At 42.2% G+C, this 24,150-nt stretch overlaps 1 protein-coding gene across 1 annotated transcript in view; it reads left to right on the top strand.

The window, feature by feature from the left end:
• The window catches only part of LOC144888949 (chloride intracellular channel protein 4-like), a 37,721-nt gene extending 25,603 nt beyond the window's left edge, over window positions 1-12,118 (top strand). Inside the window, exons 3-4 of the mRNA XM_078768724.1 lie at window positions 10,973-11,079; window positions 11,931-12,118. Coding sequence (XP_078624850.1) covers window positions 10,973-11,079; window positions 11,931-12,118 — 295 coding nt within the window. The remainder of the gene's footprint in view (window positions 1-10,972; window positions 11,080-11,930) is intronic.
• Window positions 12,119-24,150: the final 12,032 nt, after the last annotated feature.

Below are 24,150 nucleotides of genomic sequence, written 5' to 3'. Positions count from 1 at the left end.
AGTGTGTATTAGGTTTCCCCGTTTCATAAAATGTATCGTTTGATACGTATAATGCTTTAAAACTGTTTTTTTTAACCTCAGAAGAGATATCAACATTTATCTCAGCGAATTTCATTCACGGTGTCAGTATTTGATGAACTTATAAAGACTTAGTTCCAGATTTGTCAATGGCTGAGGTATATTAACAAACGAATAAAACAGATTTGGCAAATTCCAACTCTTTTTTAAAAGATCGCATATTCACCCAGGGTTGTTAGAGGCTGAAGAAGAAGGAACCTCGCATGGCCTTCCCAGGCCAAATAAATCATTCTGGTTCTGGCTCTGCGGTTTTCGGGTTTATTACTCCTGCCAGGGAGTAACGCATTCGATCCTGTCCGTCCGTGTGTGTGTGTGTGTTTGTGTGTTTGTGAACAAGATATCTGGAAAAGTTCTGAACGGATTTGGATGAAAGTTGGTGGGATGATTGCCCTTGGGATAAGGAAGAATTGATTAGTTTTTGGTGAAGCTCAGGATATTATTCCGGATCCAGGAATTTTTTTGGGAAAGATTTTTTTCTGTTTTACTGCATTAAAGCTTTTATTCTTATTCTTAAATGATGTTTTTCTCCTCTAATCCCGAGATATATCAAAACAAATTCTCTGACCGTTAGGGCTTACTTTCTTTTTCATTTATTGTTTTGGGGAGAGGGGATGTTAGACAAAACGTATTGTTGCGGATCTCGGATTACGGCGCTCCCCTTACCGAGGGGGGTTTAATCCCCTCGTCTATTAAGCTGGCCGTCCGAGTCCTAGAAGATATCGCGCTCCTTTGCGGGGTTGAGGTTGATCAGGGTGACTGGTCAACGGGTTCCCAGATACCTTTGCCAACCTCTTCGCAAAGCAGGGCGATACTTCTGCTCGAGCCACGGACAAGATGGAAGATTGCCGAGTGGTTTAGCAATCCGAAGCTCGAGCCGTTAGCAATAAAATTAACCCGATCCTGAGCGTTGGCCAAATCGTGCCATGTATATCAATGGAGAAATCACTAAAGCAACTGGATGAGAGGAAACCCAAAAGAATAAGAAGGAAGAACACAGGTTTATTAATTATGTACAAAACCAAGGAAGAAACAAAAGGTAAGACTGTACAGGAAGAGGAAGAAGCAGATACACAGGGCAATCCTTAAACACTCTTATTTTATCACACGCCCAGTACAGTACAAACACACTTACACGAATGGGGAATAGCAGGGATGAAAGTTCCAGGCGATGGGGTCCGGTCCAGGCTCCGGATCCGCTGCAAAGAATGGCAGGCAGCTTCGCGTGTCGTCGGCGCGCGACTGGACCTTATAATTATGCGAGGGACTGGGACGCCACGTACATAATCTTTGTGGCAACTCTCTCTCGCCCAACGTTCATCTCAGAGGGTACCCTCGCGCAGATCGCTCAATGCAGTGACAATCAATCGAGTGCTCCCCACGCAGTTAGTTCACAATTACCTCCCCTCGCGCAGTCCATCAAAGGGCTTGGCGCTCGCACTTATATGATCGCGCGTTGAAATCAAGCTGCCCTCATAGGGCTACGCCCACTAACGAGCTCACCTCAGCCCTGTTTGGCTGGTGGGGGCTTACCGGCCACACCCTGGTGGTGAGTTGACGTGGCCACACCTCGTTCTTGCCGCTCCGCCCCCTTCTTCTCCAAGCCTGACCTCATGTTCAATGGCGTTTGGAGCCAGCGCTAAGGCAGCGATGACGGCTCAATGCAGCGAACGCTGCTAACCCAGCCACGTGATAATTTGGAGAGAGAGAGAGAGAGTGCATAATGAGCGAAATGGGGCCTATCTTATTTGATTAATGCAATGCAGATTCAACTATTGGGAACAGATCCTTAACTAGAACACATACTAATGAGATAACTAAAGAAGAAGCCTATGGTGTCCTTCGTGTTGCAATATGACCTAACTAGGGTGCGACCTTTGACCTTTACACAAAAATGGGAATATTTACAGGGGATTATTTATAAGGGATATTACAATATTTACAAAGTGGAGGGTTCTAAAAACCACAACACTGCACCCTCATTACCTCCAGGGCCGTCCCGGCCCGACAGAACTTTAACTTAGTGTGACACTCAGGTGTGGTAACCCTCTACTATTAACTTCACCCTGAGTGCGACATTTTTAAAAACAACTAAGTATGTCCCGCCTGCTGCATTGCATTCTGTCTATCAGACTCATGCCCACAGAATAACAGAATCACGGAATTAATTTTCAAACTACACATTGACGGTGGGGAGCATTATTTACAAAGACACTAGTTGGTATTTACACGCGAACCCAGGACCTGTGTTTTTGGAAACAAAAAGAAGATCTTTTGAGAAGTGGAAAGGCATACACCGCACTGCACCGATACCACCAGCACCAATAAGCACCAAAGCACCAAAATGCCAAAAAGCACCATCCGGTGCACAGTCATCACAGTTCAAATAATAATCAGCAGATGACGTGCGATGTCTTCTCTGCTGGGCCGATGTTTTTGGCTGCTGGGCCGATGTTCCTGGACGACTTCTTGCTTGCTGCCTAGTTGGTACTAAAAAGAAGGCACAAAACATGTCCATTTCTTTAATTATGGCCAGCAGGGGCCAACTAAGGTGGTCCACCTGCATGGCTTAGGTGCCACCTTTACCGTGGTCCGCAAGCAAGCTCTCCCTGGCCACAATAGCCGGTCCCCAGCAGAGGTGCCAGGCCCCAAAATGTGGGGTCCATGAATGTGGTACTTGGCCACAGACCTGTGGTCCATATGGTGGTGCTTGGCCACAACAACGTGCGGTCCATACGTGTGGTACCGGTCCAGGCAGGCAGCAGTGAGGGCGCGGGCACACAACTGCGACACCTGCACACTTTCCCCTCTGCACACAAAGACCACGGTCCATGAGTGAGGAAAGACGACAGAGCAGGGTTAGCGGGGTGCAAGGGCGCAAGAGCACACATCAACACAAGGTAATGCAGAGGTGAGGTGCGCAGGAGAGCGAGCCGAGAAAGCTCGTCCCTACCATACGTTCCCCCCCTGTCACCTAATCTACCCTTGCCCTTACCCCGTATTTACACAATTTACAAATTCGTCGCTACGTCTTGTCTTCCCCATATCTCGCCTCTATACCAAATTCGTCATCAATCCCAATTTCTCATTAATCCCTCTATTCCAAATTTACCATCAATCTCTCATAAGGAGGAAGAGATGGAACAATGAGCAATGTCACACCCACGTCATGATGCGTCTTACATACCAGACATTTGCACAAACCGGTGGTGGGGAGTCCTGTCACCCTGGTGAGTGGATGCAGATGGTGCCAAGAGACTTCCAATCCTAACTACCTTCTAAATGACTTTAAAACTTTTACTCTAGCCGGGTACTTTACCTGCAAAACCATTGGCCATTTTACACTATGTGGTTCTAAGAACCGAACTCCCATTGACCAAACTGTGGTGCTCACCAATTTGGGGTCTCACTCCCCCGATCCTACTCCCTGTGCCCTCACACAATTTCAGGGCTGGGTCGTGTGGCGCTCCCAGCAGGTCTGCTCACCTGCACACCTCCGCCACTGTAGTTGTCTCCCGAGCTTACCTGCTCCTTACCCTAACCTACATGGGGAAGGCCCTCTGGCACTCTCACCCCACTACCGCCCTCTCTGGTGTCGGGCTACCCGGGTCCGTCCTCCGGATCCTCAGGCCCCATTGAACTCTACTGGCTCCCAGAGCCTACCTGCGGCCTCACCTGGCCGACAGACTAACAGTGGCGGAGTGCCCATTTAACCATACGTACTAACAGGCCACACGCCCAGCCAATTTACTCCACTAATGCACCCCTCAAAGCAGTACTCTGCTTCTCTCGCACCACAGATGTCAATATCCAACCACAATTTACCTACTCCCTCTACCTACTTTTAAACTACCCTCCCCGGGTATTCGTGAAGGGGTCCATCTTCCCACATCCACTCTTCCGCACCATGCACTCCACTCCACATATTCCACACTACTCACTCCACACCATCGATTCCATACTCCATTTATTCCATACCATCTATTCCATACAACCATTCTCCATACACCTGTACTTTCACTTGCACACCTTGTGCACACACACCTGGTGGCACTTGCACCCTCCTTTCCTCCAGGCACATTCACTCAATCCAAGCAATGACACACATCTCTCACGAGCATTGCCTCACTTCATCACCCTCACCACAAACACACAGCATCATCTAAGCTGACTACTCCCTTCTGAAACTCGTGCTCCCCATCTTCCCTTATACTAATCACTCCCTCATCGTTATCATCCAAACTAAGCTATTCTGCGTCCCCACTACAGGTATAAATGTCGCTACTTAAAGCTACAGTTACCTATTGTCAGCTATTTCCCGAATCATTAACCTAACCCTCCCGGGCTAGTTTACACAGCCAATCCCCATAAAAATATAGCTCCTTTGCCCCAGGCGTGTGAGGGATGGTAGGGATATCACCCCCCGATACTGGGTATCAATTTCCAACCATCACTATTCCGAATTTCGAATCACTAGTAATTTCAAGCCAATTCCCTATCAATTCCAAACAATAACACCATCATCATCACAGTCCGCTATATCTGAGCCTCCTCGGTATGTCCATTCATTCTTTACAGCTCGGCTTCGCAAAGCTGAGCAATGCATGCGGGTGGTTTGGGTCTACTGTAGGTTGAGTCCGTCCGGCATTCGATTCAGGGGAGGAGGTTTCGTCGGGCCAAGGCTCAAGGCACCATCCCGGTGCAAGGCTTTGTGCTGCCACGCGCGATGGCCCAGCCTTCCCCGGGTGGAGCGCCACCATCACAAGGGGGCGCCGCGCCGGCCCCTCCTACCTCCCCTCAAATCGGGCCGCCCGCTTTGCCTGGCAAAGCGCGGAACCGACCGTGCAGGGCGGGGCCCGGCGCGGATCGCGCACGGCGGTTCTTTTGAAACCGCCGTGATTACGACCCTCGCCGGTTCCCCCAGTACACAACGAACACCGTGCACCGAGGGCTCGCGTCGGCTATACGTCGGCCTAAACGCTGTCCCAGTCAACGTCGATGCTTGACTTGCATGCTCACATGCATACGCGACCCCTTTTACACTCACACATCCAGGTGTCTCCATACACTCCGTACATTTCGTCACCGCCCTCTCTCTCCGTGCACACCACCCAGGCACACTCATTCCGCTCACAGACTCCATTCCACACCTCTCCTCCGTTACGTCCTCCGTAACACTCGTGGGTGTGCACTCTTACCACTCACTCGTGGGTGTGCACTCTTACCACACTCACGGTGTGCACTCTTACTCTTGCACATACCCACTCACGCGCTCTGATGTGCCCTCCCGCACATGCGCCACAACCAACTCAGGTGTGCGTTCTCGCACACCCGCCACAACCAACTCACCCTCTGTATCACAATCACTCCCACTATCACACTCTGCCGTGCATTCTCCCTCGCACTCGGTATCACACTTGCGCTTCGGCGCCGTTCGCACACGCGTGCCATTGCCATTCATAACGCGCACCACGGACCTTTTACGAGCTCCCGGGTTACGCCTGCACCCCAAGCACGCGAAAATTCTTTTTGCACCAAACACAACCCGACTCACCTGGGCGCTTCCTCTTCTTTGTTCCTCCACCACCTGCAAACTTTCATTGGGGTTAATAAGCACGGCATCATGATGCGAACATGGACCTTGGGCACATTCCATTTCTCCCTGTCGCGAGTGCTTTTCTACGTCCGGCGTCTTTTCTAACCCAATTTCCACTATTTCTTTTCCAATTTGAATTAATTATTTTTCCTTGTGAAGCCCGACGACCGCTGGCGCGCTTACAATTTTTTCTACTTCGGCGGTCGCCGGCTTCCCCATACCCCAGGTCGCGATCTCTATCCCGGTCATTTTAACTGCGCTCTGCTCTGCCTCGCTCAACCCCGCGCTCCTCGAGTCGCGTTACCTCGCTGCGTACCGATGCGCCTCTCCCGCCTGCCATGTGGTCTCGGTTCTCCCCACATTTTTGTATGCGGTCACTCATTCTGTTTCCAAACCCCTCAATTTAGTTTCCTAATCCCCCCAATCTGCTTCCTAATCCCCCCAATTTGCTTCCTAATCCCCCCAATTTGCTTCCCAAATCATTTTTAGTCTGCCAATTTGGTCTGCCATATCATTCCTCAATTCATTTCTCAATCCCATATTCCCCATTTGTATGGCTGCATGAATCTGCGCCATGAGGTCCTGCACATTCATCCCCCCGATTTGTGCAGCGGGCGCGGCCCTCGTTGCCACGTGTGAGGTGCCGCCATCTTGTGCACCTGCAACCCCCGCTACCGCACCTTCTTTGCTTTCCTCCTGCATTACTCCCACCTCTTCCCTGGGGTCCTGGGTCGATTCTACCTCCTCATTCTCCCCTACCGGCATCCAATCGCCTTGATTATCCATGGCACGACCTTAATTTGGGTTTTAAAAATAATTTTGGCCTCTCCTAATTTTTTCGACCAAATTTTTTAGATGAATTAAAAACTGTGGTTCGGGTCCAATCCCACTCCCCGTCACCAATTGTTGCGGATCTCGGATTACGGCGCCCCCCTTACCGAGGGATGTTTAATCCCCTCGTCTTTGAAGCTGGCCGTCCGAGTCCTAGAAGATATCGCGCTCCTTTGCGGGGTTGAGGTTGACCAGGGTGACTGGTCAACGGGTTCCCAGATACCTTTACCAAACTCTCTGCAAAGCAGGGCGATACTTCTGCTCGAGCCACGGACAAGATGGAAGATTGCCGAGCGGTTTAGCAATCCGAGGCTCGAGCCGTTAGCAATAAAACAAACCCGTTCCTGAGCGTTGGCCAAATCGTGCCACGTATATCAATGGAGAAATCACTAAAGCGACGGGATGAGAGGAAACCCAAAAGAATAAGAAGGAAGAACACAGGTTTATTAATTATGTACAAAACCAAAACCAAGGAAGAAACGAAAGGTAAGACTGTACAGGAAGAGGAAGAAGCAGATACACAGGGCAATCCTTAAACACTCTTATTTTATCACATGCCCAGGACAGTACAAACACACTTACACAAATGGGGAATAGCAGGGATGAAAGGTCCAGGTGATGGGGTCCGGTCCAGGCTCCGGATCCGCCGCAAAGAATGGCAGGCAGCTTCGCGTGTCGTTGGCGCACGACCGGACCTTATAATTATGCGAGGGACTGGGATGCTGCGTACATAATCTTCGGGCCAACTCTCTCTCGCCCAACGTTCGTCTCAGAGGGTACCCTCGCGCAGATCGCTCAATGCAGTGACAATCAATTGAGCGCTCCCCGCGCAGTTCGTTCACAATGACCTCCCCTCGCGCAGTCCGTCAAAGGGCTTGGCGCTCGTGCTTATATGATCGCACGTTGAAATCAAGCCGCCTTCATAGGGCTACGCCCACTAACGAGCTCACCTCAGCCCTGGTTGGCTGGTGGGGGCTTACCTGCCACGCCCTGGTGGTGAGTTGACGTGGCCACACCTCGTTCTTGCCGCTCCGCCCCTTTCTTCTCCAAGCCTGACCTCGTGTTCAATGGCGTTTGGAGCCAGCGCTGAGGCAGCGATGATGGCTCAATGCAGCGAATGCTGCTAACCCAGCCACATGATAATTTGGAGAGAGAGAGAGAGAGTGCATAATGAGCGAAATGGGCCTATCTTATTTGATTAATGCAACGCAGATTCAACTATTGGGAACAGATCCTTAACTAGAACACACACTAATGAGATAACTAAAGAAGAAGCCTATGGTGTCCTACGTGTTGCAATATGACCGAGCTAGGGTGCGACCTCTGACCTTTACACAAAAATGGGAATATTTACAGGGGATTATTTATAAGGGATATTACAATATTTACAAAGTGGAGGGTTCTAAAAACCACAACAGTATTATTCCAACTAAACCCACGGCGGGAATATGCGCTCTACTGAGTGGCGTTCTAGTTTACCAATGGATTTGAAAATGCTACTTGTTGCTTACTTGCTTGATGCTCAGAATTTAAAAAGGATATAGCATGGACAAACAGCCATCGGTTGGCAACCCTTGTGCAGGTGCTGATGGCCTTCTCCTGCAATGAAGTTCCTTTTGTCAGGGATCATATTATTATATAATTATGGCCACTGTCTCCCAACCATCTCTATAATAATAAAAGATAAAGTGTGCTTGTGTATCAGTGTGTCTCCTCCATAACTCCAAAACCATGAAACCTAGCGGCCCCAAGCTTTGCATGCATATGAACGGACCTCCACGGGAGTGCAGGAATGAATACCGGATGTATGGGTGAATTCAAACACACCTTTTGAAGATAATCAGCGAGATGATCATCATCAAAATACAAAAGAAATCCTTACCAGGATTGCGGTGCGCCATCTTGGTCAGTCTACTGTCACCTCGCAGGAGTCTTAAGCCGCCATTTTGTTGCAGGCCTTTTTTCATGCCTGGTGGAACTGGTTGGGCGCATTTGGTATTCTTTAATTAAATTTATTTAATAAACATTTTTTTCATCTTTTTGTGCGATCTGCTTTCATTATATATAGATACCGATTTTAAAAAAACCCAAAATGCCCAACATCGAATCAAACCTCATGTTCGGAACTCTGCCATGTTGGTTCTAGCTGTGAACACATTTTGTGAGCTCTGTGGCTTGATAAATATTTGAATTTAATTCACCAATTTCCCACTTGAATTTCACTTTTAAAGAACTCGAGAGATAAACCTTTGTGGTTGTTGTTTTGGTATACTTTGTGGCTTGCCTTTTTCTTGCTGTTCGGTCCATGCAGCAATGCAATGGAACTTGAAACAGGCCACAACGGTTTCTGAATGATAAAGCACTCAAAATTTATTTTTGCAATGAAAGCAATATGGAGGTTACATATTGAATAAGATCCTGGGTGCATGGTGGGTATCCTTGAATATGTTGGGTAGAGATTGAATAAGATCCTGGGTGCGTGATGGGTATCCTTCATTATGTAGGGGAGAGATTGAATAAGATCCTGGGTACATGATGGGTATCCTTCATTATGTAGGGTAGAGATTGAATAAGATCCTGGGTGCATGATGGGTATCCTTGATTATGTAGGGAAGAGATTGAATAAGATCCTGGGTACGTGATGTGTATCCTTCATTATGTAGGGTAGAGATTGAATAAGATCCTGGGTGCGTGATGGGTATCCTTGATTATGTAGGGTAAAGATTGAATAAGATCCTGGGGACGTGATGGGTATCCTTCATGATGTAGGGAAGCGATTGAATAAGATCCTGGGTGCATGATGGGTATCCTTGATTATGTAGGGTAGAGATTGAATAAGATCCTGGGTACGTGATGGGTATCCTTCATTATGTAGGGTAGAGATTGAATAAGATCCTGGGTACATGATGGGTATCCTTCATTATGTAGGGTAGAGATTGAATAAGATCCTGGGTGCATGATGGGTATCCTTGATTATGTAGGGAAGAGATTGAATAAGATCCTGGGTACGTGATGTGTATCCTTCATTATGTAAGGTAGAGATTGAATAAGATCCTGGGTGCGTGATGGGTATCCTTGATTATGTAGGGTAAAGATTGAATAAGATCTTGGGGACGTGATGGGTATCCTTCATGATGTAGGGAAGCGATTGAATAAGATCCTGGGTGCATGATGGGTATCCTTGATTATGTAGGGTAGAGATTGAATAAGATCCTGGGTACGTGATGGGTATCCTTCATTATGTAGGGTAGAGATTGAATAAGAACCTGGGTACGTGATGAGTATCCTTGATTATGTAGGGTAGAGATTGAATAAGATCCTGGGTGCGTGATGGGTATCCTTGATTATGTGGGGTAGAGATTGAATAAGTCCAGGTTTACATGATGGGTATCCTTCATTATGTAGGGTAGAGGATTGAATCAGAGCCTGGGTGCGTGATGAGTATCCTTGATGATGTTGGGAAGAGATTGAATAAGATCCTGGGTGCGTGATGGGTATCCTTGATGATGTTGGGAAGAGATTGAATAAGATCCTGGGTGCGTGATGGGTATCCTTGATTATGTGGGGAAGAGATTGAGTAAGTCCAGGTTTATGTGATGGGTATCCTTGATTATGTCGGGTAGATATTGAATAAGTCCAGGTTTACGTGATGGGTATCCTTGATTATGTCGGGTAGATATTGAATAAGTCCAGGTTTACATGATGGGTATCCTTGATGATGTTGGGAAGAGATTGAATAAGATCCTGGGTGCGTGATGGGTATCCTTGATTATGTGGGGAAGAGATTGAGTAAGTCCAGGTTTATGTGATGGGTATCCTTGATTATGTTGGGAAGATATTGAATAAGTCCAGGTTTACGTGATGGGTATCCTTGATTATGTCGGGTAGATATTGAATAAGTCCAGGTTTACGTGATGGGTATCCTTGATTATGTGGGGAAGAGATTGAATAAGTCCAGGTTGATGTGATGGGTATCCTTGATTATGTCGGGTAGATATTGAATATTGTTGCCACTCTACCACTGGAGTGCCTTCGTCCCCTGTTTGATGGCATTCTCCCATTTCCAGATAGATTTAAGTGCATGATTCTTTGGTGAGGATGGAAAAGTTGATGGTGGAAAGTTAGATCCGCTGTCGTGAAAAATCTTTTTCCCCACTCTGTTTTTCCACTTTTATTTTATATATATCTTTCCTCCTCATTTTCCTCCTCTCTCTCTCTCTCTCTCTCTCTCTCTCTCTCTCTCTCTCTCCCCTTCACATTTCTCCTTTCTGTTCTCTCCTATTTTAAATATCTATTATATTTTAATTGTTTTAGTTTATTTATTTATCATATCTATATTTCCCCCCCCCCCCACCCCCCCAAACAGCCCTGCTATAAAAAAAATTACCTTTCGTTTTTATTTTGCATTTTCAAAAACACTCAAATTAACTGCACATGTCTCTGCCTTTCACAACCCTGTTTTCCTTCAAGGTATCCCAAGCTGGCGGTGCAGTACCCAGGATCAAACTCTGCAGGTCGTGACATCTTCTCAAGATTTTCGGCATACATTCGGAACACCAACCTGGCGAGCAATGCTGGTACAAACATTCCAGCAAACACCTCAATCCATTTATAGATGTGTATCTTATAGATAAAGCTCCATGACATAACCACTCACTCACTGATATAAATGTTTAGTGCCTTCTAGATGGGCTAGAAAGTATAAATTTCACATACTGATGTAACTCCAAAACACAATTCCAGGAGAAAAAATCACAAAACTCCATAAATGAAAATATCCGTAAATACAAATTGGCCAGTCGAGCTTCGCTCCCTCGGCTGGGAGAGTGGTGGACCTGGGACTGTGCGAGTTGTGCGTACCTCAGCCGGGAGAAAGGAGTTTGGGGGGGAGGGAGAGTGGGACTTGGATTGTACACACAGTTTTTAAAGAGTACGAGTACTGCTCACGCATTCTTCAATTAATTGATTTATTTATTGAATAATTCAAGCAAAAGCCACTTTTATGTAGATTATGTGCAATGGATGTCTCTGTGTCTTTAACTGACAGCAACTAAGCCAAAAGTGCACTTTATCTTTAATATCTGCTTTCCCGCTTGAAATTCAGAAAGCCGCTTAACTATATAATTGATGCGCAAACAGGATGGACGGGTGGCAGATGTCCCACTGGTCATGATGTTTGGAGTCAAGTGTTGGTGTGGCACAGAGTCAATGCTCTCAACATTTAATGTGTCATCTATAGATATAATCTTAAGAGGGACAGGTTAGTAGCTCAATTTCTGGTAAATAAACTCTACACTGATGATGACCAGTGACCCAGAAACACATCTGTTTTCAGAGAATTTTTTCAGAGATGATAATTTCAGTCAAACATTCATTTTCACATTGTCCATTTTGGTTTTGTGTTTTCTTTCCGGTTCTATGGCTATAGCACAGCAGCGGGCACTCATGCATACCTTGGAGATCCTTGATTTGTACCTGACGAGTCCACTGCCCAGAGAACCTGGTGAAGGTCCATCAAAACGTTCGTTTCTAGATGGAAACCATCTCACACAGGCAGACTGCACTCTCCTACCCAAACTGAATGTTATCAGGGTGAGAACACGTTTGCCTGTTTGAAGTGTGGTGTATGTACTTGTATAGGAAGTAGATTAATGAGGATTTCACTCACTCAAATCTTAGGGTTTAATATCAACTTGATTTTTGATTGAATTTCAGTATAAAATTGTATCATTATGACCATATTGTTATTACCTCCACCACCTAAGGTGGATGGACGGAGGTTATGTTTTCACCCCTGTCTGTCTGTGAGCAGGATATCTCAAAGAGTTGTGGACGGATTCGTACGAAATTTGGTCGAAAGGTTTGGTATGTGAGGACAAATTCATTAGATTTTGGTGAAGATCCAGATCTGGATACTAGAATTTACAAGTGATTCTTCACCATTTTGAGTTCGGGCCAATAATAATATGTAGCACAATATCTCAAAAAGTTATGGACGATTCGGACGAACAGGATGTGTGACAGAGAGGAATCGATTTGATTTTCATGAAGATCCAAACCTGCTCTGCATAAGAGATGTTTTAAATTTTGTAAATTAATCGACACCATTGAGTGTAAAACGATAAATAGCACGATATACCATAAAGTTATTGACGAGTTGTGACAAAACTAGGTCAATGAGTTGGGTAGGTGTCCAGAACAAGCCGATTCGATTTTTGTTCAGGTCCAGATCCAGATCCGAGCTATGTGTTCTACCGAGCGCTGTTCTAGCTGTAATTAAACGTATTTGTGCTGTCGGTGAGACAATATAATTGACATTTGCCGCATACCAACCAAATTTTTCAGGGTGGTGGTTGTGGTGGTGTGGTTTTGTAGTTGTACTTTTAAAAAACTCAACTGGACTATGTCCAGCTGAGTTTTTGTCGACACCCAGTGTCCGTCGTCCATCTGTCTGTCTGTCTGTCTGTCGTCTGTAAACAATTTGACATCTACGCTCTGAAAGACACAAATATTGATGAAATTTGATGAAACTTGTTATGCAGCATCTTTAAGACATAAACTAATTTGGGATTGCATTTGGGCGTTACATGCCCAAAAATGGGCGCGGCAGGACGGCCATATTGAAAAATCAATTTTTGTCATATATTTTTAGCACATATAAACTATATAGTTTGTGGTTCTATTATGCATATTCTAACCATAGACCAGTTTTGTTCAGGTTCCCTGGAACCTCTAGTTTTTGTATACATAGTCGAGAAAATCAATTTAGGATGGATTCTTTTCATATCTGCTTGTTGTCAAAGATGGAAAGTTGTTTGTTTGGCATGGATAAATATTGTTTTGTGATTTCCTTCTTGCCATGACATGAAATATCTAACATTTTGCATAATCAATATGCATGACACAAATGACAATCAGTTATAACATTGCTGGTACAGAATCCCAACTTAATCTCTGATGCCAGTAGTAAGGTGTGGTATTAAAGCTTGCTCACGATTTCTATTGAATATCGAGAAGAAAGTCTGGTCATATTTGATGTTCTTCTTTCAAAAAAAGAAACAAAATGACGTGAAAATAATAAACAAAATTTAAATGACAAACAAGATGACCTATTACACAATGAAAGGTCTGAGGGACGTTTTGTACTCGGTTTTAGATAAACACTAAGGGCCAAATATATGAAAGGCGTTTAGGGAAAGTCTTGCTAACACACGCGTAACCCTTAAACGCTGAAAAAACATCATTGTACGAGCACAGCTAGTCGCATGTTTAAATAGCAATTTACAAAGGGAGATAACCAGAAATATCATGCTCACAAACAAACAAACAGGAAGATGCCATGCAGAGCACTACTTGCAAAATCCACCTCCACCCCCCAAAAAAAGTTGCCATAGTTACATCAAATTGTCCATTTCATTAAGATTAAAATTGACCATCTTGATCATAGATCGGGTCAATCAGATTAAAATTGATGATTTTTCAGATGAAAATTGATATTAGAAGTTTGACCTTGAGTTGTACTTTGACCTTTGACCTCAAAAATAGTTGGGTTCCCAATTCAATTACGAACTATGTAATTGCTGTTTAATTTCAAGTTAATAGAATAAAAATTGATGATTTTCAAATGAAAATTGATTTTAGAAGTTTGACCTTGCGTTGACCTTTGACCTTTTTACCTTAAAATAGTTGCTTTTACAATTCAGTGATGCACTATGTAATTTCTGTTTAATTTTCAATTTGATAGGATAAAAATTGATGATTTTCAAATGAAAATTGATTTTAGAAGTTTGACCTTGCGTTGACCTTTGACCTTTTTACCTTAAAATAGTTGCTTTTGCAATTCAGTGATGCACTATGTAATTTCTGTTTAATTTTCAATTTGATAGGATAAAAATTGATGATTTTCAAATGAAAATTGATTTTAGAAGTTTGACTTTGATTTGACCTTTGACCTTAAATTAGTTGGTTTCCCAATTCAGTGAGGTACTATGCAATTGCTGTTTAATTTTCAGGTCAATTGGATGAAAAATGACAATTTTAGAAATTTGACCTCAAGATGACCTTTGACCTCAAAATCAATAGGCTTCTTCCGTATGACCAACTCTACCATCTGGGGAAGTTTCGTGAAGATCGGTTTAAAATTGTGACCTGTAGGCAATTGATAGACAGACAAACAGACAGAATAACGCACAAGACCAACCAACATACTTGAAAAATCTTCAATTTTGCAAGTAACAAACAAACAAACAGGTGAAAACTTGTGGAATTTGTGAAAAAACTTGTGAATTGTGTGGAAAAAACACTTTTTGCACTTGTGATAGTGTTGAAAAACCACTTTTCGCACTTGTGTTGGTGTTGAAAAACCACTTTCGCACTTGTGTTAGTGTTGAAAAACCACTTTTCGCACTTGTGTTGGTGCAGGAAACCACTTTTGCACTTGTATTAGTGTGGAAAAAACACTTTTCGCACTTGTGTTAGTGTTGAAAAACCACTTTTCGCACTTGCGTTAGTGTGGAAAAACCACTTTTCGCACTTGTGTTAGTGTTCAAAAACCACTTTTCGCACTTGTGTTAGTGTTGAAAAACCACTTTTTGCACTTGTGATAGTGTTGAAAAACCACTTTTCGCACTTGTGTTAGTGTTGAAAAACCACTTTTCGCACTTGTGTTAGTGTTGAAAAACCACTTTTCGCACTTGTGTTAGTGTTGAAAAACCACTTTTCGCACTTGTGTTGGTGCAGGAAACCACTTTTGCCTTTGTATTAGTGGGAAAAAAACACTTTTTGCACTTGTGATAGTGTTGAAAAACCACTTTTCGCACTTGTGTTAGTGTTGAAAAACCACTTTTCGCACTTGTGTTAGTGTTGAAAAACCACTTTTTGCAATTGTGTTAGTGCAGGAAACCACTTTTGCAGTTGTATTAGTGTGGAAAAAACACTTTTCGCACTTGTGTTAGTGTTGAAAAACCACTTTTCGCTCTTGTGTTAGTGTTGAAAAACCACTTTTCGCACTTGCGTTAGTGTTGAAAAACCACTTTTCGCACTTGTGTTGGTGCAGGAAACCACTTTTGCACTTGTATTAGTGTGGAAAAAACACTTTTCGCACTTGTGTTAGTGTTGAAAAACCACTTTTCGCACTTGTGTTAGTGTTGAAAAACCACTTTTCGCACTTGTGTTAGTGTTGAAAAACCACTTTTCGCAATTGTGTTAGTGCAGGAAACCACTTTTGCAGTTGTATTAGTGTGGAAAAAACACTTTTCGCACTTGTGTTAGTGTTGAAAAACCACTTTTCGCTCTTGTGTTAGTGTTGAAAAAACACTTTTTGCACTTGTGTTAGTGTTGAAAAACCACTTTTCGCACTTGTGTTGGTGCAGGAAACCACTTTTGCACTTGTATTAGTGTGGAAAAAACACTTTTTGCACTTGTGTTAGTGTTGAAAAACCACTTTTCGCACTTGTGTTAGTGTTGAAAAACCACTTTTCGCACTTGTGTTAGTGTTGAAAAATCACTTTTCGCACTTGTGTTGGTGCAGGAAACCACTTTTGCACTTGTATTAGTGTGGAAAAAACACTTTTCGCACTTGTGTTAGTGTTGAAAAATCACTTTTCGCACTTGTGTTAGTGTTGAAAAACCACCTTTTGCACTTGTGTTGGTGCAGGAAACCACTTTTGCACTTGTATTAGTGTGGAAAAAACACTTTTCGCACTTGTGTTAGTGTTGAAAAACCACTTTTCGCACTTGTGTTGGTGCAGGAAACCACTTTTGCACTTGTATTAGTGTGGAAAAAACACTTTTCGCACTTGTGTTAGTGTTGAAACACCACTTTTCGCACTTGTGTTGGTGTTGAAAAACCACTTTCGCACTTGTGTTAGTGTTGAAAAACCACATTTCGCACTTGTGTTAGTGTTGAAAAACCACTTTTCGCATTTGTGTTGGTGCAGGAAACCACTATTGCACTTGTATTAGTGTGGAAAAAACACTTTTCGCACTTGTGTTAGTGTTGAAAAACCACTTTTCGCACTTGTGTTGGTGTTGAAAAACCACTTACGCACTTGTGTTAGTGTTGAAAAACCACTTTTCGCACTTGTGTTGGTGCAGGAAACCACTTTTGCACTTGTATTAGTGTGGAAAAAACACTTTTCGCACTTGTGTTAGTGTTGAAAAACCACTTTTCGCACTTGCGTTAGTGTGGAAAAACCACTTTTCGCACTTGTGTTAGTGTTCAAAAACCACTTTTCGCACTTGTGTTAGTGTTGAAAAACCACTTTTTGCACTTGTGATAGTGTTGAAAAACCACTTTTCGCACTTGTGTTAGTGTTGAAAAACCACTTTTCGCACTTGTGTTAGTGTTGAAAAACCACTTTTCGCACTTGTGTTAGTGTTGAAAAACCACTTTTCGCACTTGTGTTGGTGCAGGAAACCACTTTTGCCTTTGTATTAGTGGGGAAAAAACACTTTTTGCACTTGTGATAGTGTTGAAAAACCACTTTTCGCACTTGTGTTGGTGTTGAAAAACCACTTTTCGCACTTGTGTTAGTGTTGAAAAACCACTTTTCGCACTAGTGTTGGTGCAGGAAACCACATTTGCACTTGTATTAGTGTTGAAAAACCACTTTTCGCACTTGTGTTAGTGTTGAAAAACCACTTTTCGCACTTGTGTTAGTGTTGAAAAACCACTTTTCGCACTTGTGTTGGTGCAGGAAACCACTTTTGCACTTGTATTAGTGTGGAAAAAACACTTTTCGCACTTGTGTTAGTGTTGAAAAACCACTTTTCGCACTTGTGTTGGTGCAGGAAACCACTTTTGCACTTGTATTAGTGTGGAAAAAACACTTTTCGCACTTGTGTTAGTGTTGAAAAACCACTTTTTGCACTTGTGGTAGTGTTGAAAAATCACTTTTCACACTTGTGTTGGTGCAGGAAACCACTTTTGCACTTGTATTAGTGTGGAAAAAACACTTTTCGCACTTGTGTTAGTGTTGAAAAACCACTTTTCGCACTTGTGTTAGTGTTGAAAAACCACTTTTCGCACTTGTGTTAGTGTTGAAAAACCACTTTTCGCACTTGTGTTGGTGCAGGAAACCACTTTTGCACTTGTATTAGTGTGGAAAAACACTTTTCGCACTTGTGTTAGTGTTGAAAAACCACTTTTCGCACTTGTGTTAGTGTTGAAAAAACACTTTTCGCACTTGAGTTAGTGTTGAAAAACCACTTTTCGCACTTGTGTTGGTGCAGGAAACCACTTTTGCACTTGTATTAGTGTGGAAAAAACACTTTTCGCACTTGTGTTAGTGTTGAAAAACCACTTTTCGCACTTGTGTTAGTGTTGAAAAACCACTTTTCGCACTTGTGTTAGTGTTGAAAAACCACATTTCGCACTTGTGTTGGTGCAGGAAACCACTTTTGCACTTGTATTAGTGTGGAAAAAACACTTTTCGCACTTGTGTTAGTGTTGAAAAACCACTTTTTGCACTTGTGTTAATGTTGAAAAACCACTTTTCGCACTTGTGTTAGTGTTGAAAAACCACTTTTTGCACTTGTGATAGTGTTGAAAAACCACTTTTCGCACTTGTGTTAATGTTGAAAAACCACTTTTCGCACTTGTGTTAATGTTGAAAAACCACTTTTCGCACTTGTGTTAGTGTTGAAAAACCACTTTTCGCACTTGTGTTGGTGCAGGAAACCACTTTTGCACTTGTATTAGTGTGGAAAAAACACTTTTCGCACTTGTGTTAGTGTTGAAAAACCTCTTTCCGCACTTGTGTTAGTGTTGAAAAACCACTTTTCGCACTTGTGTTGGTGCAGGAAACCACTTTTGCACTTGTGATAGTGTTGAAAAATCACTTTTCACACTTGTGTTAGTGTTGAAAAACCACTTTTTGCACTTGTGTTAGTGTTGAAAAACCACTTTTCGCACTTGTGTTGGTGTTGAAAAACCACTTTTCGCACTTGTGTTAGTGTTGAAAAACCACTTTTCGCACTTGTGTTAGTGTTGAAAAACCACTTTTCGCACTTGTGTTGGTGCAGGAAACCACTTTTGCACTTGTATTAGTGTGGAAAAAACACTTTTCGCACTTGTGTTAGTGTTGAAAAACCACTTTTCGCACTTGTGTTAGTGTTGAAAAACCACTTTTCGCACTTGTGTTGGTGCAGGAAACCACTTTTGCACTTGTATTAGTGTGGAAAAACACTTTTCGCACTTGTGTTAGTGTTGAAAAATCACTTTTCGCACTTGTGTTAGTGTTGAAAAACCTCTTTTCGCACTTGTGTTGGTGCAGGAAACCACTTTTGCACTTGTATTTGTGTGGAAAAAACACTTTTCGCACTTGTGTTAGTGTTGAAAAACCACTTTTCGCAGTTGTGTTAGTGTTGAAAAACCACTTTTCGCACTTGTGTTGTTGCAGGAAACCACTTTTGCACTTGTATTAGTGTGGAAAAAACACTTTTCGCACTTGTGTTAGTGTTGAAAAACCACTTTTCGCACTTGTGTTAGTGTTGAAAAACCACTTTTCGCACTTGTGTTGGTGCAGGAAACCACTTTTGCAGTTGTATTAGTGTGGAAAAAACACTTTTCGCACTTGTGTTAGTGTTGAAAAACCACTTTTCGCACTTGTGTTAGTGTTGAAAAACCACTTTTTGCACTTGTGTTAGTGTTGAAAAACCACTTTTCGCACTTGTGTTGGTGCAGGAAACCACATTTGCACTTGTATTAGTGTGGAAAAAACACTTTTTGCACTTGTGATAGTGTTGAAAAACCACTTTTGGCACTTGTGTTAGTGTTGAAAAACCACTTTTTGCACTTGTGTTAGTGTTGAAAAATCACTTTTCGCACTTGTGTTGGTGCAGGAAACCACTTTTGCACTTGTATTAGTGTGGAAAAAACACTTTTCGCACTTGTGTTAGTGTTGAAAAACCACTTTTCGCACTTGTGTTAGTGTTGAAAAACCACTTTTCGCACTTGTGTTAGTGTTGAAAAACCACTTTTCGCACTTGTGTTGGTGCAGGAAACCACTTTTGCACTTGTATTAGTGTGGAAAAAACACTTTTCGCACTTGTGTTAGTGTTGAAAAACCACTTTTCGCACTTGTGTTGGTGCAGGAAACCACTTTTGCACTTGTATTAGTGTGGAAAAAACACTTTTCGCACTTGTGTTAGTGTTGAAAAACCACTTTTCGCACTTGTGTTAGTGTTGAAAAACCACTTTTCGCACTTGTGTTGGTGCAGGAAACCACTTTTGCACTTGTATTAGTGTGGAAAAAACACTTTTCGCACTTGTGTTAGTGTTGAAAAACCACTTTTCGCACTTGTGTTGGTGCAGGAAACCACTTTTGCACTTGTATTAGTGTGGAAAAAACACTTTTTGCACTTGTGTTAGTGTTGAAAAACCACTTTTTGCACTTGTGTTAGTGTTGAAAAATCACTTTTCGCACTTGTGTTGGTGCAGGAAACCACTTTTGCACTTGTATTAGTGTGGAAAAAACACTTTTCGCACTTGTGTTAGTGTTGAAAAACCACTTTTCGCACTTGTGTTAGTGTTGAAAAACCACTTTTCGCACTTGTGTTAGTGTTGAAAAACCACTTTTCGCACTTGTGTTGGTGCAGGAAACCACTTTTGCACTTGTATTAGTGTGGAAAAACACTTTCCGCACTTGTGTTAGTGTTGAAAAACCACTTTTCGCACTTGTGTTAGTGTTGAAAAACCACTTTTCGCACTTGTGTTAGTGTTGAAAAACCACTTTTCACACTTGTGTTGGTGCAGGAAACCACTTTTGCACTTGTATTAGTGTGGAAAAAACACTTTTCGAACTTGTGTTGGTGTTGAAAAACCACTTTTCGCACTTGTGTTAGTGTTGAAAAAACACTTTTCGCACTTGTGTTAGTGTTGAAAAACCACTTTTCGCACTTGTGTTGGTGCAGGAAACCACTTTTGCACTTGTATTAGTGTGGAAAAAACACTTTTCGCACTTGTGTTAGTGTTGAAAAACCACTTTTCGCACTTGTGTTAATGTTGAAAAACCACTTTTCGCACTTGTGTTAGTGTTGAAAAACCACTTTTTGCACTTGTGATAGTGTTGAAAAACCACTTTTCGCACTTGTGTTAATGTTGAAAAACCACTTTTCACACTTGCGTTGGTGCAGGAAACCACTTTTGCACTTGTATTAGTGTGGAAAAAACACTTTTCGAACTTGTGTTGGTGTTGAAAAACCACTTTTCGCACTTGTGTTAGTGTTGAAAAAACACTTTTCGCACTTGTGTTAGTGTTGAAAAACCACTTTTTGCACTTGTGTTAGTGTTGAAAAACCACTTTTCGCACTTGTGTTAGTGTTGAAAAACCACTTTTCGCACTTGTGTTAGTGTTGAAAAACCACTTTTCACACTTGTGTTGGTGCAGGAAACCACTTTTGCACTTGTATTAGTGTGGAAAAAACACTTTTCGAACTTGTGTTGGTGTTGAAAAACCACTTTTCGCACTTGTGTTAGTGTTGAAAAAACACTTTTCGCACTTGTGTTAGTGTTGAAAAACCACTTTTCGCACTTGTGTTGGTGCAGGAAACCACTTTTGCACTTGTATTAGTGTGGAAAAAACACTTTTTGCACTTGTGATAGTGTTGCAAAACCACTTTTCGCACTTGTGTTAGTGTTGAAAAACCACTTTTCGCACTTGTGTTAGTGTTGAAAAACCACTTTTCGCACTTGTGTTGGTGCAGGAAACCACTTTTGCACTTGTATTAGTGTGGAAAAAACACTTTTTGCACTTGTGATAGTGTTGAAAAACCACTTTTCGCACTTGTGTTAGTGTTGAAAAACCCCTTTTCGCACTTGTGTTGGTGCAGGAAACCACTTTTGCACTTGTATTAGTGTGGAAAAACACTTTTCGCACTTGTGTTAGTGTTGAAAAATCACTTTTCGCACTTGTGTTGGTGCAGGAAACCACTTTTGCACTTGTATTAGTGTGGAAAAAACACTTTTCGCACTTGTGTTAGTGTTGAAAAACCACTTTTCGCAGTTGTGTTAGTGTTGAAAAACCACTTTTCGCACTTGTGTTGGTGCAGGAAACCACTTTTGCACTTGTATTAGTGTGGAAAAAACACTTTTCGCACTTGTGTTAGTGTTGAAAAAACACTTTTCGAACTTGTGTTGGTGTTGAAAAACCACTTTTCGCACTTGTGTTAGTGTTGAAAAAACACTTTTCGCACTTGTGTTAGTGTTGAAAAACCACTTTTCGCACTTGTGTTGGTGCAGGAAACCACTTTTGCACTTGTATTAGTGTGGAAAAAACACTTTTTGCACTTGTGATAGTGTTGCAAAACCACTTTTCGCACTTGTGTTAGTGTTGAAAAACCACTTTTCGCACTTGTGTTAGTGTTGAAAAACCACTTTTCGCACTTGTGTTGGTGCAGGAAACCACTTTTGCACTTGTATTAGTGTGGAAAAAACACTTTTTGCACTTGTGATAGTGTTGAAAAACCACTTTTCGCACTTGTGTTAGTGTTGAAAAACCCCTTTTCGCACTTGTGTTGGTGCAGGAAACCACTTTTGCACTTGTATTAGTGTGGAAAAACACTTTTCGCACTTGTGTTAGTGTTGAAAAATCACTTTTCGCACTTGTGTTGGTGCAGGAAACCACTTTTGCACTTGTATTAGTGTGGAAAAAACACTTTTCGCACTTGTGTTAGTGTTGAAAAACCACTTTTCGCAGTTGTGTTAGTGTTGAAAAACCACTTTTCGCACTTGTGTTGGTGCAGGAAACCACTTTTGCACTTGTATTAGTGTGGAAAAAACACTTTTCGCACTTGTGTTAGTGTTGAAAAAACACTTTTCGCACTTGTGTTAGTGTTGAAAAACCACTTTTCGCACTTGTGTTAGTGTTGAAAAACCACTTTTCGCACTTGTGTTGGTGCAGGAAACCACTTTTGCACTTGTATTAGTGTGGAAAAAACACTTTTCGCACTTGTGTTAGTGTTGAAAAACCACTTTTCGCACTTGTGTTAGTGTTGAAAAACCACTTTTCGCACTTGTGTTGGTGCAGGAAACCACTTTTGCAGTTGTATTAGTGTGGAAAAAACACTTTTCGCACTTGTGTTAGTGTTGAAAAACCACTTTTCGCACTTGTGTTAGTGTTGAAAAACCACTTTTTGCACTTGTGTTAGTGTTGAAAAACCACTTTTCGCACTTGTGTTGGTGCAGGAAACCACATTTGCACATGTATTAGTGTGGAAAAAACACTTTTTGCACTTGTGATAGTGTTAAAAACCAATTTTGGCACTTGTGTTAGTGTTGAAAAACCACTTTTCGCACTTGTGTTAGTGTTGAAAAACCACTTTTCGCACTTGTGTTGGTGCAGGAAACCACATTTGCACTTGTATTAGTGTGGAAAAAACACTTTTTGCACTTGTGTTAGTGTTGAAAAACCACTTTTTGCACTTGTGTTAGTGTTGAAAAATCACTTTTCGCACTTGTGTTGGTGCAGGAAACCACTTTTGCACTTGTATTAGTGTGGAAAAAACACTTTTCGCACTTGTGTTAGTGTTGAAAAACCACTTTTCGCACTTGTGTTAGTGTTGAAAAACCACTTTTCGCACTTGTGTTAGTGTTGAAAAACCACTTTTCGCACTTGTGTTGGTGCAGGAAACCACTTTTGCACTTGTATTAGTGTGGAAAAAACACTTTTCGCACTTGTGTTAGTGTTGAAAAACCACTTTTCGCACTTGTGTTAGTGTTGAAAAACCACTTTTCGCACTTGTGTTGGTGCAGGAAACCACTTTTGCACTTGTATTAGTGTGGAAAAAACACTTTTCGCACTTGTGTTAGTGTTGAAAAACCACTTTTCGCACTTGTGTTAGTGTTGAAAAACCACTTTTCGCACTTGTGTTGGTGCAGGAAACCACTTTTGCACTTGTATTAGTGTGGAAAAAACACTTTTCGCACTTGTGTTAGTGTTGAAAAACCACTTTTTGCACTTGTGTTGGTGCAGGAAACCACTTTTGTACTTGTATTAGTGTGGAAAAAACACTTTTTGCACTTGTGTTAGTGTTGAAAAACCACTTTTTGCACTTGTGTTAGTGTTGAAAAATCACTTTTCGCACTTGTGTTGGTGCAGGAAACCACTTTTGCACTTGTATTAGTGTGGAAAAAACACTTTTCGCACTTGTGTTAGTGTTGAAAAACCACTTTTCGCACTTGTGTTAGTGTTGAAAAACCACTTTTCGCACTTGTGTTAGTGTTGAAAAACCACTTTTCACACTTGTGTTGGTGCAGGAAACCACTTTTGCACTTGTATTAGTGTGGAAAAAACACTTTTCGCACTTGTGTTAGAGTTGAAAAACCACTTTTCGCACTTGTGTTAGTGTTGAAAAACCACTTTTCGCACTTGAGTTAGTGTTGAAAAACCACTTTTCGCACTTGTGTTGGTGCAGGAAACCACTTTTGCACTTGTATTAGTGTGGAAAAAACACTTTTCGCACTTGTGTTAGTGTTGAAAAACCACTTTTCGCACTTGTGTTAGTGTTGAAAAACCACTTTTCACACTTGTGTTGGTGTTGAAAAAGCACATTTCGCACTTGTGTTGGTGCAGGAAACCACTTTTGCACTTGTATTAGTGTGGAAAAAACACTTTTCGCACTTGTGTTAGTGATGAAAAACCACTTTT

Source organism: Myxine glutinosa, unplaced genomic scaffold (assembly GCF_964187855.1).
Source record: "Myxine glutinosa unplaced genomic scaffold, kmMyxGlut1.1 SCAFFOLD_203, whole genome shotgun sequence".
In the NCBI taxonomy this organism is placed as follows: Eukaryota; Metazoa; Chordata; class Myxini; order Myxiniformes; family Myxinidae; genus Myxine; species Myxine glutinosa.
Note: the sequence above shows the minus strand (reverse complement) of the source record. Positions and strands in the feature narration are given on the sequence as shown.